The sequence below is a fragment of the Electrophorus electricus genome, chromosome 4 (genome assembly GCF_041902795.1).
Source record: "Electrophorus electricus isolate QZ-2024a chromosome 4, ASM4190279v1, whole genome shotgun sequence".
Taxonomy (NCBI): Eukaryota; Metazoa; Chordata; class Actinopteri; order Gymnotiformes; family Gymnotidae; genus Electrophorus; species Electrophorus electricus.
The window spans coordinates 34372765-34392689 of NC_137500.1; the positions used below are offsets into that span (position 1 = coordinate 34372765).

Below are 19925 nucleotides of genomic sequence, written 5' to 3' on the forward strand. Positions count from 1 at the left end.
TGAAACTGCCAAAAAACCTGTTTTCAAGAAGAGACTACAGAGCTCGCGATCGAAGATGACGGCCATTGAGGAAAACCTCACACGGTCTTGAAAGCCAGAGCAGAAACTCCTTTGTTTGTCCTCGGTCCTCTGGGAATTTCAGTTTACATGGTCATTTTACAACCAGAATATTCCTTGGTGCATTGAAAAGTGAGGATTCAATGATGCATATTTTGTCTCTCAGCTGGAATTTTGATACAAGCGTAATTATGTGCCGAGATGTGACATTTACTTTTGTAAGCAGTGGTGGCAACAGCAGCAGACTGCTGCGAGCGCTTTTTCAAAACCGGAAACTCAATACCAGATGAGTAGTGCGGACATAATATCAAAGAAAACGAAAAAGAAAACTAAAGCCACTATGCATCCGACACGTCTCCAGTTTCCCTCCAGGTAAACAGGACCCCTGAGTTAAGGCTAGGGCTTGCTGGGAGCTGGGAGGTAGCAGAGGTCTATATTGGCTGGGGGCTCCCTCAAAGCTCGCCTGGAAGCCGCTGGCCTATTTGGTGCTAAGAATATGACACCGAAGCAGCGTGTATAGAGCAGTAGCTGGGTTTTACAGCAAAGACCCAGAGCCGCTGACTGCTGAGCCAGCAGACAGCTGGCGGAAGGCCCCCATTCCCAGGAGGCATTGCTGCGTGGTCGTCTGTGTGGCAGGCCAGTGACGGAGAGAAAAGAGAATGAAGGAGAGGGGGAATGTCTGCGCGCTTCCCTCCCGAGCTGCACTCTCCAGACACGGCCCTGCGCCGCCTGCAAGACGCCTTCGAGGACCCAGCGGATGGAGGGCGCAGCAGGCGATGCTGGCAGACAGCTCGACAGCCTGCTGCACAGACGCAGCATCGCGGGGTCGGAGAGGACGGAAAGGTGAAGGACGTGGAGGGAGAGTTCTAACAGCGTCGCACAGCAGGAAAACACTCACCGCTCTAGGAAAACACCGCGTTGTCGGCGGCGACGGGAAAAGGGCAGCATACGCTTCCCTGGCTTTGTCCATGTGGTTAATAAAAAGAGCAGCGTGTGTGTGTGTGTGTGTGAGAGAGAGAGAGTGAGACAGAGAGAGAGAGAGAGAGAGAGAGAGAGAGACACACACACTACCAGCTTACAAGTATGTCAATTTTTCATCAGTAGTCTAATCAGTGAGTGGACAAACAAATATAAAATCAGTATGTGTCAAAGTGTGCGCATGTGAGCGTGCATAGCTGTGTGTGTTACCTCGCACGGGGAGAGCCACAGAGAGGTTCAGGTTGCACAGGTGAGCCTGGCAGCATTCCACGATCTGGTCGGGCGAGGGCGGGGTTTTGCAGGTCATACGGCCCTGCTCGTACACTGTGAAACAGCCCTTCTGGTACACATAGTCTCCGCCGCTCACTGTCAGGGACGAGAAACACTGCTGACCCACACACCGCTCGCCGCTCACACACGAGTGGCCCTCGCACACACACTCGTGCTCCTTAGGAAGCAGCTTGGCGTCTGCAGAAAGGGGACAGAAAGGAAAAGGTCCGTCTCCAGCAGTCTCTGCGTTGCCTAACGTAGCAAATGCTAACGAAGGTTTACTGTTGGATGACATTCGGCTGAGAGGCGTTACTGCACTGTTTTAAGAACATGAGGCTCATTTTGGTGCAATTTCTTTGGGTAAGACTGCCTTTAATATTAAGGAATCGGGCATCACTGATAAACACCACAGAATTCTTCCTCCGTGGAACTGAACCATCTTTCAAACCGCAGCCCTTGAGATGCGTATGAATGGGGCGTAAGGCCCCCCCCGGCCCACCACGCTGGAGGATTCGTAGCAGACAGAAGCAGCAGGGCTGCACGAGTGCGACAGCAGCGCGCTGCGCAATCACTCGGCGCGATACTGAGATGGCAATTAACAGTAGTGACTGACAGCGATTGGAAAACGCTTTTACACAGTCGCTGTGCACTTCGCAGAAATGCCAACAACGGGCGACGCGCTGGAGAAAGCTACGAGGCCAGAACAGTGGTCACCCCTGATCTCGCCCATCTGCAGAGCGCAGCGCCATCTCCAAGACTGAAGATTCCGTTCAGCTAGACGCAATTCAGTGGGTCAGAGCAGTTCCGCAGGAAAGCCAGGCTGCAGCGTGAGCACCAGTGACCACTCACACGCACCATACGCAGAGTCCCGTGCTCCCCTGCCGCCCTCAAGGGGAGTCGGGCTGTCTATAAATGCATGCGAATGCTAGTGATGCATCATGTACTAAATGATTACAAAATAAGTACCAAACTAAATGCATTATCTTTCAGGATGAATTAAGCCAGATTAATTAGTTTAACTGATAACTAACGACACAGAAGACTCATTTCAATAATGTCTAACTGTACACCCCTAACAAGCAGTACCAATAAACGGTGTGACCTGAATCCAGTCCCCTTCACCTCTGGTGGGTGGTTCCAAGGTGATGTTGGCATTACACAGGTATCCTGTGCAACATCTGACAAAGCGGTCAGGCGACGTGGACGTGTCGCAGTTGGCCCCACCCCACTGGGAGGCGGAGTAACAGCCCTTGCGGTGCTGCAGGTTCCCAGCAGTCAACGTTACGGAGGAGAAGCACTGCTCTCCGACACAGAGCCCGCTGCTTGCACACTCCACTCCCTCGCACGCACACTCGTGTTGCGTGGAGATCGCAGCCATGTCCAAGTCTGGAGAGAACACAAGCATTTAGATTAGTGCTTCCGCAACGCCACACCTGGAGAAACATAGGACTTGGCTCACGGGCTAACCAAAACATTCCTTATGATCCCCTAGGCGAGTTCGCTCAAGTGCGTTACAGCTCGGGTGTGTTATTGTAACTCAGAACATTAAATGTGTCGACAGTGTAGAAGTAATAACGTTTGGACCTTAAAGGGTTCTTAGGAAATAAGGGCCAGTGAGTCACAACACAGTAAATACAAGGCAATGGGAGGTCACCAAAGGCCATATAGTATTTTCATATAAAATACATCCATTAGCTCTACAGTCACTGTCTGCTATGAAAGGGTACAGATGAACATGAGAAAAATTTCTAATGAATTTCATTCCCAGACGAAGGCCTCTACACTGCACAATATAATTAGTTGAGTTGACTTGAGTGGTTAATGGAACACGAATGGACTCATCTGAGCCCTGTCACCATATCCTGCCTCCCACTGTTTGATAATGTTAGTCATTGCAGGGGTGTGTGTGTGTGTGTGTGGGTGGAACAGGACCAGAAGGGGGCCAGTGAATTAGACCTCACACAGTGGTGACTGTGTTATTGGAAAGCTGCACTGAGACAGAGCTTGAGATTCAACAATCAGTAAAGAGCAACCAGGGCAAAGATCTTTGAAACAGTGGCCAGTGAGTGGAAAATCACTGATGAGGACAGGGTACAGAGCTTTCTTTAAGCCTGTGGGGCACCCAGAGTGGCCTTCAAATAAAGGACCCACATATCAAAGCTGGGAAATGAAAAGGTTTTTAAAGTCACAGTGCATCTCTAATTCAGACTGGGAGAATCACCTGGGCTTGGCATCTCCACTGTAACGTTGCTGTTGCACAGTGTTCCCTGGCAGCACTGTACCATGACGCCAGTTGCCTGCAGGGAGCTTCCGCACTGGTCTGCCCCTTCCTCTGTACCCACAATGCACCCCTTCTGGTGGAGGACTGTCCCGTTCCGGAGCGAGAGAGAGGAGAAGCACTGCGCTCCAAAGCAGTGGCTGCTACTGCCACATGACGGCCCATCACACACACATTCAAAGACACTCGCACTGGCTTTACCTGTAAAGGAAACACACACGCACAAGTGAACAGCATGAACCAGGCCTCAGTGCAGTAAAACAAAAGTGCTTGGCATCGATTGCACAAAGACGCTCTCCCAGTGGGAGCACGTGGCAGCACACAGCAGGAGAGAGCAGCAGGATGGGGGGAGGAGGCGGGGCTAAAGGAGAGAAAGAGGCGGTGCAATACGCCCAGTCATCCCCCAGCTTGGAAAAGCAACCAGTGCAGGTGTGACAAACTAGATGACACACAGGAAGGGTGAGGGTGTGCTTGAACAAGGAGGATACAAACCAACTCACACCCCCACCAACACACACACACACACACACACACACACAGTCTGAGAACGGCCCTTGAGAGGCTGACTGTGCTTGGTTACTGTGTGCATATACGTTAATGAATAGTGTTTTACAGATAAGAGAAGCTCTGTGCAAGTTTTACCTGCCAGACTGGCTGCTGCTAAAACCCCCAAGACCACAAGCAGGAGAGCCATCATGCCAGCTGCCTTCACAGACCTTGGAACAAACACAGAGAAAGAAAATCAGCATGACCATAAACTACAAATCACACAGCACAAGAGATTTCCACCAAAATGAGCCATATCATCATTACTTCCCGCCATGTATGCAATGAAAAGGTAACCCACTTTAAAATGGTAAGCCGTATTCATCCAACTTAAGGTTGAACAATAAAAGTGCGTAGCTGCAAAACACACACCCATCCCACACACACGCGCGCGCACCCGCCTCCCCGACACACGCACACTCCCCACACAGACATAACCAAGACAACCTCCTACTGCTCACCAGAAAAAAGTGATAGGATTCTTAGAGCACAGCAGAGAGGAGAGAGAGAGAGAGAGAGAGAGAGAGAGAGAGAGGGATTAGCGGAGGTGAGGACAGGGTGAGAGACAGAGGCGTCAGGTCACCGCTCTTCCCCGGCTGGCCACAGAGGCAGCTCCAAGTTTCAAATCCTCAAATAAAGTGGGTCTCATGCCTCCCCTGTTGTCCTGGCAACAAGGCACTGAGTGGCAAGCAGTGAGAAGACTGGTGCGCTCCTATTGGCTATTAGGACGAGAGCAAGAGAGAGAGAGAGAGAACGAGCGAGCACACGAGAGGGGGCTGCCTGACAGAAAGAGAGGAGAAGCCAGACATGAAAGAAGGCGGCGGAGGAGAGGAGGGGTGGAGGCGCACAGCAGGAAGGACGAGGGTTTCAGAGGCAGACAGACGACCGGCCTCTAGCGCACCCACACTCCTCTCTGCTCCCCAAAGTCTGCCCACTCACAAGTGCCAGGGGATAACTGCCTGCATCCAAAACAACCATTTAGTCTGCGCAGTGTGTACGAACGCACACAAACAGCAATGCAGCCCTCAACAATCAACGCCATTATCATCATCATCATCATCATCATCGTCATCCTGCAATGTGATGAAATGCTAACACCACAACAGCTCTGCCTGGGGCCTCGTTATTCCTCACAAACCACTTACACTCATCTAGTTTGTGTCTGTGTGCGCATGTGTCTTGTTCTCTCTGTTAATGACTCTGTGTGTGTGTGTGTGTCTGTCTATCTGTCTGTCTCAGAGCGTGCGTGCACACGTGTGCTTTTGTGCTGCCTGGATGGTCCCAGATATAAAAACATTCGCGTTCTGCTAGCATTAGCCTATTGGCGCAGTGTGTGTACTGTGCACTCTGTCACAGACCACATGCTGCTCCTTTAATCAGGGCACGCGTGCGCGCACACACGGTCGCCCTTGGCAGCAGACGCAGGGGCAAACGGAGGGCAAACGGAGGGTAGACCGAGGGCGTTGAGGGGCTGAGAGGGGTGAGTGAGGGGGCAGTAGAGTAGAGAATCAGGCGGGAATTCACCAGAGCGGAGCAGGAGTAGTGCCACACGGGGGTGGGGGGGGTTCTGCTTTCAATTAGACAAATTAATACTGCTGGGGATTTCCTGAAATTATCCCGAGCACTGCAGAGGAGAATGAAGACTGATAGCAGTCAGTGACCCGAATTTTCATACATTCCCTGGACTTACTGGGCGACACAATGCATCACACATTAGCTTAATTCTTATTAGGCAGGTGGATGCTGCCATACGGCAACATTAAAGACTCAAGCGTTGGGCATTTCACATAAATGTGCAGAACCAGTATCCCAGCAGGACAGATTTACACACTCATAACATCTTCTTAACCCAAACAGCAGTTTCAGTTGAGACTGCGTCCAAGCCCAGTAACACTAATTGCTACTGAATCCGCGCTGAATCAAGCTGAATCCATTAACCAATCAAATGCTTTTTAAGAACAAACATCCGACAAACAGCACTTCATCCGACATTCCTAAAAGACAAGGGTATCCAACCCACCCACTCACATTGTGTGTGTGTACATTGCGCACATGCCTCACACACAGAATGTAAGGCTGCATCGTGTTGTAATGTAAGCCTTCATGTCATTTCTCTTTAGGCCTTGATGAAGGATGAATCCCCAGACTTCAACAGGTGGGAACTATGGCCATGGTTACTGACAACACACCATAATCTAAAAGAGAGAACGTCACCGGTCAGGCTCGTGTTCTGTCGAGCCGAGACGGTTCCCACAGAACTGGGCCAGCCTGCCCCCGCAGCTCATGTGTCACGGGCGAGCTGCTCCCCACCTCGACCCCCCGCGGGGCTTCCACGGGGCCTGTACAGCCAGCAGCTAGCTGGGCACCGCCACCACAGACCCAGATGGAATCAAATCATCGCTGCGGTCTGTCCGGAATCAAGACGGACGTGCGGCGTTCCGCGACACCGCCGCCGTCCTCGTCCAAGCGCATGCAGCGTGCATTGCTGAATTCCTCGTGCCTTCCAAAAAATACGTCTCCTGCCATACGTGGAGTGTGAAATGTGAAAGCATCAAACTGGAAGGACAGAGTCATGTCCCAGAGGAGGCGCGCGGAGGGGACGTCTCCGTCGGCTCCAGCACAGCGGAGGCCTCTCGGCGCGCTCAGCCTGTCCGCCCTCATTTGGCTCGTGCGCTCCTTTTACCTCCCTCTTTGTTCCTCTCGTGGGTTTTCCCCTCCTTTTCATATTACGCTCTCATTTCTCCTGCCCCCCTCAGTTTATTTCTCACATCAGCCTCCTTAGTCTCCTTCTTCCAAGCCTCCCACTGCATTTGTCTCATCGGTTTCTCCTCACCCCCTGGTTTTCATCTCTCTTCTGCCACCTCTCCCACCCCTTCTCTTTTTCCAGTATTCGGGTTCATTTCTTTCCCTCCCTGCCTCCCCTCTCCGCTACTCCCCCGCTCCCTCGCCCTCCCTCCGTGCGGCTCTGCCAGGTCAGGTGATGGGCTGACCCCGTAGGCCTGTATCCCCCTTGCACCTGCTTCTCCTCCATCTGCCATCGGCGTGGCGCAGTCCCGCTCACGGCAGGGAGAGGAGCCAAGGGACTGGTCAAACCCCAGCGGCTGTGCGAGGGAACCATGCGGGCCCCGCCGCTCCGGCAGCCAGACCAGGTTACAGGCAGAGCGGCTCAAGGCTCCCGAAGGATTTCGCCACGCCGTTGGCCTGACAACAATCAGAACAGGGATATCCTTCCAGAAGCTCATAACCAACTCAACCCAGGCCGTGACACCACACTGATGCTCTGTTCATTCTCCAAAACACATTACATTACAGTCCCACAAACTGACATGCCAACACCAGCTCACCGAGAATCCTGGCTCCTCGTCAACCAGTTTCAAGTTAGCATTAGATTATAATTAGCATATGGCTAGCTAGTACACCCAAGCGCATCGATATTTCCTAGATTTCAACAACAAACTATTAATAAACCATGCAGGAATAACAATGTGTGATTAATTCCATTTCATAATGTAAATATTGTATGATTTCCAAAAAGGACTGAATAAAGGTCTTTCTGTACCAATCCATTGTGACTGAGAAGACAGGACTTAGATTTGACTTACCCAAATAAACCTTTAACACTCATCCCTCCCGGAGATGCTGAGTCATCGAACACTCATCCACACACACACACACACACACACAGCCAGAGCAAGAGAGAGAATGTTGCATAGGGGAATAGGAAGACTAAAGTAAAGAACGAGAGGACCCACGGAAGGATGAGAGCGAGAAGAGAGTGAGACGAGAGCGAGACTGTGCATACGGGGGGGTGACCCAGAAGAACGTGAGACAGAAGGGAGTAAAACTGGGGAGGTGGAGAGGAGAAATCTGCCTGGCATCCTGCACCGTGAAAGAGTGAAGCTCTCCCCTGCTGTAATTAGCAGGAGGCAGGGAGAGAGAGAGGGACAGCCAAAGCCAACACGCAAAGCTCTCGCAAACAGACTTGAGACAGACTCTCTCTCTCTCTCTCTCTCTCTCTCTCTCTCTCTCTCTCTCTCTCTCTCTCTCTCTCGCTCGCTCTCTCCCCCCTTCTGAGTCAGCAGCGCTCAGCCACGGAGCATGCACGCACGCTCGCTCACACACAGCACTTCTAAATCACGCTATGCAAATGCAGTGCCATTATTCTACACGCCAGTGCACGAGGCGAGGACGCCGAACTAGCGTCCAGACCATACTCATACACTTCTGTCTCTTCAAATGCACACCGCAGCTTTAACATTCTACGAAGTTTATTAGGAAAAAATAAACAAATATTTGTAATTTGCCTTGTGATAATATGCTTCAAGGACAAAAATAAACGTACATGGTAACACAAAGCAGTTTAAGCAGATCAAATCTTTTCTCCAAGGTGTCCTCCGGTAGCTGAATAAAGAGCGGAGACCCTCGATGTGAAGCAGAGGCCTGTGGCTGCTGCACTCACGGCACCCGTCTCCCAGTGAGTCACGGCTTGGCTTTCTTTCCTCCGCTCCTCATGCATTTCGTCGTTATTTGTTCTGGCAGGCCCCGACGTTAGCGCCATGTGGGCCACCATTTAGGGACATCAGCAGAGCGCCAGTGTGTCACCGTTGAACAAACACAATCCAAGAGATAGAAAGAAATAAATAACAACAACATAGCATCTGATGTGTGTGAGGCACAGTGTGCAGGCTTGTGTTAATGTTTAAAAAAAAAAAGGGCCAATAACAGCTCTAACTAATTACAGGCTAAACGTGTGTGTGTGTGTGTGCGCACACATGCCACCATCAGCTTAAATCTGTTTATGTGGTGAAAAAGAGACATTAACCCGAAGGCCCCACCCTAGCCTGAGAGCTTTGTATTCGGTAGATCAGGTAGATCTCCCATGCCTTTAGGGCACAAAGAGACCTATGTGGCAGTCTACCCACTCTTGACAGTGTAGTCTTTGCCTAGTACATTCATTACATAGTGGCATTCACAGCCAAAGCAATGTAATCAAATGCTAATGCCCCCTCATTCTCTTTCAGTAATGTGCTCAGAGCTGTCAACTGAGGCTTTGGGAGGTTTAGGTGGGTGGCACACACACACACACACACACACACACACACACACACACACACACACACACACACACACACACACACACACACACACACACACACACACACACACACACTCTCGCTGAGACATATGTAGGTTAATTACAAGTGTATTTTCGTGTGTTTATACACATACAAACACCCCACATATATACACACACACACACACCACCATACATATGCACACATCTTCCACACACAACCCTACATGTCCCTTCACACACACACACACTCCCCCACCCAAAGTCCTCCCCTACACACATCCCTCCCACACACACACACACACCTTACACAGTCACATCATTCATACACTTTCCATTCTCTCCCCATAGCATTAAAAACAAATGCACCAGATGCTTGCAGATACACACAAAGCTTCAGAGCTGCTGTTCTGAGACACAAAAGAACCTTTTCTTCTCCATCTCTCTCTGTTCAGGAGACATTTGAAGATCCTCAGTCTGGAATTGAGCCAAGCTAAAATGACCCCCTCCCCCTTTCAACGAGGATTTGCTCTCAACACAAAGCGGCAGAGTCCAGTTAGCTGCGAAGCAAGAACAATGCCAGACGGACCCGGCATTTCAGCGCCGTGTCATGCCGTAACACCATCAAGTGAGGACATGCTGACATTATGGAAATGACTCTCAGACATCCCAAAAGAACAACACACAACAGCCCACTTAGATCAGACTGACCTCAGGACACAGTGGCTCGGAAATCAGGCAGGGTGGGGGAAAAAGAGGTGGGGCCAATCTTGAGGTACGACACACTGAACAGACCTGAGGTGCGTCAGAGCTGACTTGCTGGGCTCAGCGTGGCATTCCTTAATACCTGGAAAGAGTGAACGACCTGCTTTTCAGAGCATGGGCCAAGATAACAGCCTAATACTATCTGTGCCCTTGTATCATCCGTCACACGGGGCCCACTTGAGTATCCCAATTAGTAGCAAAATGGCTTGACGCATGCACGCTTTAATGTGCATGTTGGAAAAGCCTCCAGAGGAGTGTGTGGGTATGAGTGGTCATCATCACATTCAAAAGCCGCCGGTCAAAATCCAGCCTGGACTTCCAACCCTTCGAGCTTCAAGCACGGCCGGAATGGAAATGTCGTCCTTCTCTTGTCCAGCAGCCGGACGGACATGTCATCCTTCTCTGTCCAGCACCCAGCTGGTGGAATGGACTGCCACTGGCTCTCCGAACAGCAAAGTCCTTCAACAACTTCAAATTCCTACTGAAGACTCATCTGTTTGAAATGTACTTGAATGTCTGTAATCCTGCACTTTTGAATTGGTCTTATGTTTTGTCATTGAAATAAATTTCAAGTCTTGTACTTTATAACACTGTATAAATCTGTACTACATCTCTCAGTGTAGATTTCAGCACTGACTCTTGTTTCTGGTAGTCTCTCACTCTAAGGGTATTTTTGGTATGTAACCCATCTGTAGTAGGTAAGTAAACGTAAATGATCAGGATGGCTGGATCCCACCATAAAAGTCATAAACAAGTTCTGGAATTTGTCTGCGTAGAGAGTCAGTCACCACTGCCGCATAGCAATTTCACCCACAACAAAGAATATAGTAAATACTGAATATTTCCAAATTGCCTAGAATATTAAAAGATCAAAAGAACCATCTACAAGGACAAGATGAACTTCACAAACACAAAAACCTAAAATTGTATTCAAACTTCCATCTCAAAGGAAATGCTGTTTTCGAAACAAACTCACTTATTCAATTATTGATTTCTTTCAAGATTACACAATCGGTCCACTTTGTGACAAGTAATCAAGAAAGGAGAAAAAGCAGCAGAAAGGGTTAGTCTCCACGCCGCTGTTCCTGAAAATGCTCCTGTGCAAGAGTCAGTACCACCAACTCCACTGCTGCCCTGTTCAGTAATTAACAGGGGCTCCACTTCAGGCCCAGCTCTCATGCGGTCAGCTGCTAGGCAGCTGGGGACACAGCAGTCCATGTGAATGCGTTTGTAGGCTGCCAAAAGTGGGCCAAAAACAACATACTCAGTGTTTCGTTACTGTGTGAATCCATGAGATGGCTAGCCTAACCTCTGGACCCTTGGCATCAAAGCCCAGTCAAACACACTCTGAATGCCTTTGGCTTCAGTTAGCTTGCAGTGGAATGCACACACATTCTTTCAGCAACCGAAAGAAAATCTTATTTTTTTTTTTTGACTGAAGACAGAGGTGAAGAAAGGTGGTGTGTCAAGGAGACCTCAGGAACATGCTCTTCAGTCAGAGCTGCACGCTCGGACACTTCACATAACACGGGTGTCTTCTGAAACTCCTGACTGACTGGATCGATGAGGAGCCTATGCGCGCCGGCTCGCTCTGATGGCGAAGGACCGCTCAGAGTCCTGACCACGTCCCAGACCAGCAAAAAAAAGACAACCTGAATCATTGCTATCGATTAACTGCCCCTCGGAAAGAAAGTGATCTTCACATCTTGGGGAGATTTTGGCAAGACAGCCGCGATGGTGCCGTGACCCCCATCCCCGCGGCGACGTCAGATGGTCTCCCTGTAGAGTTTCCGTGCCTGTCCTGGGCGCCACAATGTCCCGCAGTGTGTCATCTTTGCAGCTGGATCTTCTGAACAGTCTCCCTCTCACTCACTCTCCTTGCTACAACAAACGTGTAGAGTAAACGGCATCCACTGCGGTGTCACAACGACCCACATACTGTGCGGCGCCTCTCGGTGCAGCTGAGCCGAGATCTCGAGCGTCTCGAGCTGGAACCGGAACATGTCAGTGGCGTCCCCTCCACAGCTTTATGCCCTGAATAGGGTCCCTGGAGCAGTGATCTTCAACCTGGCTCCTGGAGAGCTGCGCTCGTTCTGAGTTTAGCTGCAGCCTACATCCAGCACAACCGAGTTAGTCAATCTAAGAGCCACATAGATATTAAATCACCTGTAATGGTCATGTTCAGCCAGAGCCAAAAGGTCGCAAGAAGGCGGAGCTCCAGCTCCAGAGTTGATAGCACCGCACAGCGGCAGCACAGGAGTGCTGCATTAGTCCTCCCTTAGGGTCTAGACCCTCCCCATCGGAGGGTCCACACATTTCCCCATTCCCACACTCACCCCCAGGTGCATTAAGCCAGTCTCCAAGCACTCTCCTGGAGAAGATCTAAACCTTGCAGGTGCAGCATTAATCAACCTGAAAACCCTTCAAGCACGAAGTACTTAGTAACAATCTAATGAAGGTAGCAATTGTAGGGATACTAGTGACACTGGTCTCCCCCCCCCAAGGTCAACGAGGCTTTTTATTTACCGTAAACAAAGTCTGCTGCGCTGTAATACTTTGTATAGCAATATCCAAGTCATCTGCCATAGAATTACAATGGTAACACGGATGTGACTCATGCAAGCCCTTCACGTACACAGAGTCTGTTTAATGTCCCAAAGCCCACTGGATTAGGACCGTTGTTTAGATTTGAAGGCTGGTGTAGTCCACTGATGCACATGACGCAGCAAACCGCTGCTCTGATTCCTAGACAAGCGTAAGCGCTCTCTGCTGCTGATGCATGCTTCAAACTTGCACAGCACTACAGGAATCTTCTCAACAGGTTCAGTACCAGTCCAAATCTCAGACGCGCCTGACAATGTATGGTGTTCAAAACTTTTAAATGGATTTTAATCTAATTGTCTATGCTCAAATTCGTTTACAAGATAAATATAGTTAAACCCAATACAAGACTTGTTTTCCAATGCAAAAAATATGCAAAAAACAAAAAAAATAAATAAATGAAAACCTCAAAACACACGCCATTGTCATTCCAAATTTTAGACCCCCTCCCTACAACTGCACAGTACACGTCCGAATTTCTTCAAGACAGTCAGTATGTGTTTAACAGCATAATCATCATGTGTAATTTCATTGTTTTGATATCGTCCCCATTTTTTCTAAAATGTAGAAAATAAAATCAGACAAACAGCAGGCGTGTCCAAACTTTTGAGGGGTAGCGTGTCTTTTCAGCGGATTGCAGGGGCTGGTCCTTTCTAACCAGTGCTTTATTCTCATTAAATGTTTCCAAGCTTAACAAAAACCTCTTTGGTTTGAGACTTCAACAATTCTGCAGAGAACATGAGTCACAGAACCGTTACACGCTAGCACATGTCACAACACAATGGCTAATGACAACATATGGCTAGAGTGAAAAACGTGAGAGCAGAGAGCAAAGCTAGTGGGGAAATGAGTGGGGCACACAAAAAGGGGACAAAAAAATATGGAGGGAGGGAGGGAGAGAGAGAGGCATATAGAAAGAGAGCTCATAAAATGTGTATTGCATTCTGTCTCCAGTGCAGTCTCAGGGTAATGGGAGCAAGAGAAGCCTCGAGCGCTTTACACGACTCGCCGGCTCCTTCCCAATCTTTTCACCCATAAACACACCCGGGCAGACAGACAGACCAGGGCACCACATGGCGCAGAAATCAATAAATGCACTTGAGAGCCCACTGAAGGAGAGGGGTTTGCCAAGGCTGCAGACCCAGAACTGGGACACTGTGTGTGTGTGTGTGTCTCACTTCCTGCCTGTCTGCCTTCAGGACGACAGCAGTTCCTTCCCCAGCTTTCTCCCTCTCCCTCCCTCCCTCTCTCCCTCCCTCTCTCCCTCCCTCTCTCTCTCTCTCTCCCTTTCCCATGCACTTTCTCTCCCCCCACTCATATTCTCACCTTCACGTCACCATTCACTCTCATTCCCACACACCTCACTCACTCTTTTCCAAATGTCCTCCTCATCACTTACCTGCACTCACCATCTCCCTCTCAATTCATCTTCCCCATTCTCCCCACAACACTCTCTCTCTCTCTCTCTCTAACAGATTCTCTCCGATATGTGGCGGATGCAGGAGGCTGGCGATTGTTAAAGGCTGAAAGATCTTGACTAAAAATACTGTGCAAACAGAGGGGCCTGCTCTCCAACACAGAGCCAACAACGAGAGCAAGCAAAACAGAAAAAAACAGAGCCACACGCTCAGCCCTGCTGCGGCACTCATCCTTCCCTCTCTCGCCCGTATGTAGCCAATCCAAATGGACAAGCAAAAGCTCAGACTTGCTGGCCTGTCAGCACACACACACACACACACACACACACACACACACACACACACACACACACACACACACACGAGCTGCCACTCCACTGGTGAATCCTAAAAGAGCTCTGCCCACTGCTTCACTGCTCACCCAGTCTGCCAAGTCCTGCCTCCCTCTTGCTTCTGTCTGTCTGTCTGTCTCACACACACACACACACACACACACACACACACACACACACACACAGCCTCCCGCCGTCTCTCACTCCTCTCACTTTTTCTGAGCTACACATTCTCCCTTTCGCTCGCCCCAAGAAAGGGAGAGACTTTCACAGAGAGAGACAAAAAGAGAGGGAGGGGAGGAATAAAAAAATGAACATCAGACACAAAACACCACGGAAGGGAAGGAAGGAGCCACATACCCGCACCGAGAGTCGGAGTCCTGCTCAGACTTGACACTGGGGCTCCGTGTGTATGGCACAGTCTGGCCTTAATGACAGAGGCTGAAATCTGATCCCCCAGGTCTCTGCCAGCCCCCCCCCCCCACACACACACACCCCTTCCCTCCTGTCTGTCCTCCTCGCTCCCTCGCACCGATCTCCTCCTCACGCATTGTTCCGACCCATAGCGCCAGCTGTTTCTGACAGCAAAATTACTGTGCACGGAAAAATGATTGCTGTCAGAGGACTGTTTCCCCCCCTTCTCGCTCTCTCTCTGCTTTCTGAGACGCTCAGACTTCCGTGGACAAATTATACACTATGTTGTTATGAAAAGGCAGCTGCAGGGCCTCTGCAGGAAGAGGACACACACGTCTACTCAGAGAGAGACAGGCACATATACACAGAGACATTTACCCACTCAGTCAACCATACATATGCAGAGTATGGAGAGAGAGAGGGACACACAGATTCTCAGACACAGACTTATCAAATCAGTGAAACCAATATATAATATACATATGGAGGGAAACACACACACACACACACACACACACACACACACACACACACACACACACACACACACACTCTCCCTCACAGATACCAGACCAACACACACATTCACCAAGACACACCACACATGGGCCTAAGAAAAACAATGTGATTAGTACAATATTACAACAGAATCAGAGCCTTCATGAGCTAAAACTAACACTACAACTCCAGCCATTTTCAGAGTCTCATGCTGGAACAAACCATGTTTATAAACCTAAGTGAAGAGTTTCTAAAACTTGGAGCTTAATTAGCGTTGTGATTTCAACTGTAATTCTCACAGTTCAATTTGGAATATCATGACAAGCTCCCTACGACCCAGCACCTTAGAAAAGCTCTTTTAGGACAGAGGCCTGCAACACTGACATCGTAAGATGAGTTATGAAACTTTAATGCCACTGCGTTTGAACCAGAGCCAGAATGAAACCATTTAACACACAGCATGGTTCAACACTGGGGATTACGGCCTATGCTGGTTTACTGTTCCAGTGGTTACTGTGTATGCTCTGCTCAGTGGGGGGTTCTTTAACACGGCAGGAAGTAGGGAGGAGCTGGCAACACTGCCCTACATACTCCGCCCTGCGACTCCGTAATCCCCACCCACAGCTGGAGAAAATCCAGCAAACCTGGAATAAAAACAAACCCAACTAACAAACACTGCAGAACAGCTGGCAATAATATGGAGAACAGCGCTGCAGCGACCTTCTGAAACATATTAAGCAAGTGACATATTAAATGAACACAGATCCAGCCATATTCTGCACAGTGGGTTGTAGAAGAAATAAATTATTGTTTGGGAACCTGACAAATTTTGCGACAGACTCACAGCACTCCTGTATTCATACATGCCACGCATTTGGCTTGAGTCCCAAGTGTTGGCAGTATAGCCGCCTACCTCCTGGATCTAATCTGGAGTCACCACATAAAACTGTTTGCATTTGCTATAGTACAATATACCCCTACACTGAGTCCACCTTTCCACAGTAAACACATGCAGTTTTAGTTATCTAGTTAACTCTTATCCATTCCCCTGCCAGAGAACCCCAACCATTGCCCTCCCTATGCAAGCATGCCTTGCACCACTCGGAATCCTGGTGTTAAGGTTTCTTGAAGATTCTAGCACTTTGGGCCAATGCCATCTTTCCTCACATGGTGCCTACCATGTCACTGAGCATAGGCTCAGTGCCAAGAGATGCCCTTCAAGAGGTATCCACTGACTTCATGCAGGAAGCCCGGGCGGACGGACGGACAGACAGACAAAGAAGAGAGAGACAGACAAAGCCAAATATCTGACTATCAGTTGACTCCAGGACGTGACGCAGTGTAAAGGGCCCAGCAGGGTGCCCCGTTCCAGACATAAGTGCCTCGACATAGGCCAGTGCATTCTCCTCCCACTGTTCTCACTCCCAGACACCACCGAGACTGCAAAGAGCCCCCCCCCCACACACACACACACACACACAAAGTATAATAAGCACATGACTACTAATACCTAAATGGACATAAAATACTGTTTGAAAAGTATATAATACCTGTCCAGAATGCCAATCCAATCATTTCTCTTCATAACATTTGACATTCTTATGAAGAAAGGGATTAAGAAAGAAAAGGAATAATCTTTTCTGGCCAGCCAATCCAATCAACTAATTGTAGTCTATTCCCTTTGTTTGGCTTGGGCATTCCAAGTGGCCTTTGTTCTAACACGCACATTTCAGACATCACATCATAACAAAACCTGCCACATTCGTTCATGACACCAGGAGTCATTCTTTAGGGCAAACCTGTCTGAGCGCATCCCTGTGACCAGACCCTCCACAGAATACGCACACACCTGGACCGCCATTACAAAGCCAGACAATGCGATAGTGTACGGGAGAGTTCCTCTGTGTAGGCCCTCATCATAACCCAGCCCACTTCAACAGCTCACTGAAGCTTGACTGCAGACAATTGCCTGCCTTAACTGAGACTGGAGCAGTCTAAAAAACCCTTTGCAACCGCGTGCAATGCATCGGTATGTAAACCTAAATAACTGAGCTCAACAGAGCAGCATGCAATCCAAATTGAGCTTTACAAACTAATCCACTTTTCTTTAAAAAGTAAAAAAAATTTCAAAAATGAAAAAGACAAAAGAAAGAGACAAGTCGTCTCACAAGTGACAGCACTTAAGCACTGCTTGAAAATCAAATATCCTTAAAGCATCTTTATGAATGTTCTGTTAATCACTTGTTTTTAGACAGCTAGTCAAGACCACATTCACCCATCCAGCACTGAAGCTATAAGACACGCACTAAGCAAGGCAACCATCCAGGGTGCATGCTTGTGGGAAGCCTCGCCAATCCAAGACAGCGGAAGAGGCATTTTTAAAATAAATAGGTCCTATAGTGGCACAGAACTTGGGATCTTACTGGTATGTGGATTACATGTGACAATGACCAATTACATCTCATTTAGCATGAAAAAATATAATCATCAACACTGGGGGGCTAAATTATAAAGATGGGTTTATTGGACCTACCTCTAATTATAATGAAAAAGAAACAGGCTCTGTGTGTAAAATTTAAATTTGTACTTTGCTTATTGGAATAGACAAACTTGCTTGAGCCCTTTCAACCCTTCTTTCATCAGGTTGGGCAACTTTTGTCGGTGCAAAACAGACAAAACACTTTTTATACACTCAAATCACTCTGACGGCCCGCTGTGGACACAGGTTTGGTTTGTTGTAGAATTTATGATTAACAGCTAATAATAAAAAGAACAGACAAATAAAGCGGCAAAGTGCCCGTCTCCGTCCTGCGCCCCCGACACCTTAGACTATTGTAATGCTTACTGCGCAGCGTGGGCTTGATGGACACACATGCCGAGGTGAGATCCCAATGTTCAGACCTGTCTGCATGACAAAGGCTGACTAACAAAGTGGCAACTGGGCGCATAGTGCAGGCTGTCTGCAAACATTAAAAAAAAAAACAACAACCGTCACGAAGGTCCAACACCATGTCGCGATAACGACAATATAGCTCGGCATGTTAAGAAGAAGCCTAAGCAGGACAGCCTTGTCTGCAGGCAGAAGGAGGTCTTACTGGGAGATTAAGCTAACCCATGTCAGTGGTCTAAATTCTGTATCGTACAGTCACATTGCTGGGCAAAAGCCGAACACAAAAAGACTCGTTCCTAATTCAAATACAATTCAAATCGAAATACCGAGTAATACAATGCATCTATAACTAAAGCGTTCAACCTGAATGGCAGCCTGCGCCGCACACGAACAACAGCGAACAAAGTTAACTAGGTGTGCAGACAGAGGAACCAGCGTCGCCGCCAAAGCAGACGAGCCATTTTTACAACGCGACCAGAGAAACGGAATATTAACTCGTTACGTGCACAGCCGCGTCAGCACAACAGCCTTACCTTTTCTACAACAAACGGCAATTCACGAAGTGCTTTAAAAAACAAACAAAAAAACGTCCAGGTTATTTTTGGCAGCTGGTTTCCACCCCCAAATCAAGCTACTCTTCCATTCCTGGGGAGGTCTGGGACAGTACGTGGTGGGAAGCTCGGTGCCTCTGAACAAAGTCTCCGTCTCCAGTTACACTCGCCGTTCCTCGATATCCATAAAGTTAATCGACTTCGAGCAACCATTACTATTAAAACCTCTTCAATTCCATGACTTTGTGAACATCGGTTCTCCGTGGGACGAGACCTCCCTTCTGTATCCCTTCCGTTGGCTCCCGCAGGAGGAAGTAGCTGGGTGTAATTAGAGTACCATTACCGCATCATTTCCTTTGCGCATATTCCCGCAGCGGCCGCCAATGACGCGCAGCGCAGGTGGCGAAAATTGCGCACAACTTTTTAAAACCGCGACGTCAACGTTGCAGTGCTGCTATTTGGCGCGGCATGACATTTTGATATTTTCTTCTGTTATTTGTAAATATCTCCTTTTGTCAATTTTTTACGAACCTATACTGGTCCATTAATTTGCATTTTATCTATGTATTACAAGCCACAGTACTTAAAAATCCGCCAAGTAGGCCGACATAGGCCATTAGTACCTTTGGTGGTCAAACTTCTACATAGGGAGGCATTCAAAGTAGTTATGAATATGTCATGCCGGAAGAATTTGCAGATCACAAGAAGAAGAAAAACTCAATCAGACCTCCTAAAAATGTAGAAGCCATGTATAGTTTTGTAACCAAGGCCTGTGTGCGCCCTGTATTCAGTATACAGGGGGGAAATTACAGCTGTACCAAGCAGGACATACAGTCTAGGCCTAGAATATTAATATTACGTTATGGTAGGTTATAGGCTATTTACAAATTCTTTTGTTGAGAGAGGGTCACTTCTAGCAGTTAGCATTGACATGTTCTAACGAAGTGGCAGCAGTTAACAAGCTGTTTTAATTACACGGTCCGAGGTGATGTGCCCTTGAAAGCCAACCTTGAGCAGCCAACAGCCCCCAGCCTGAACACCTGTTTCAGCTCTAGCGTGTGGAGCACAGGCTACCTTCATCTGGTCAGGAGCACGAGTTCATCTCAGGTCAAAGACTTGGGATTGTGGAGCTCCTCGACATGAGCGCCAAGTTTCCACGTCCATGGCTACAGACTGCTGGAGCGTGTCAGATACTAGCTACTTAAGATAGCTATCCACTTCGTGTTGCTAAGTAAAACAGTTTAATATTGCTA

At 48.6% G+C, this 19925-nt stretch overlaps 1 protein-coding gene across 4 annotated transcripts in view; it reads right to left on the minus strand.

The window, feature by feature from the left end:
* Nucleotides 1-19000, minus strand: part of LOC113574636 (activin receptor type-1) — a 32605-nt gene extending 13605 nt beyond the window's left edge. Inside the window, exons 1-5 of one of the 4 annotated variants that reach the window (XM_027005687.3) lie at nt 18655-19000; nt 4226-4299; nt 3527-3784; nt 2392-2691; nt 1246-1503 (exon numbers count right to left, since the gene is read on the minus strand). In XM_027005687.3, the coding sequence (XP_026861488.2) occupies nt 1246-1503; nt 2392-2691; nt 3527-3784; nt 4226-4280 (871 nt within the window). In that variant the 5' untranslated portion in view covers nt 4281-4299; nt 18655-19000. Of the gene's footprint in view, nt 1-1245; nt 1504-2391; nt 2692-3526; nt 3785-4225; nt 4300-8471; nt 8731-14679; nt 14746-18654 lie in introns of those variants that run through there. The other 3 variants (XM_081713441.1, XM_081713440.1, XM_081713442.1) reach the window with 3 other exon arrangements.
* Nucleotides 19001-19925: the final 925 nt, after the last annotated feature.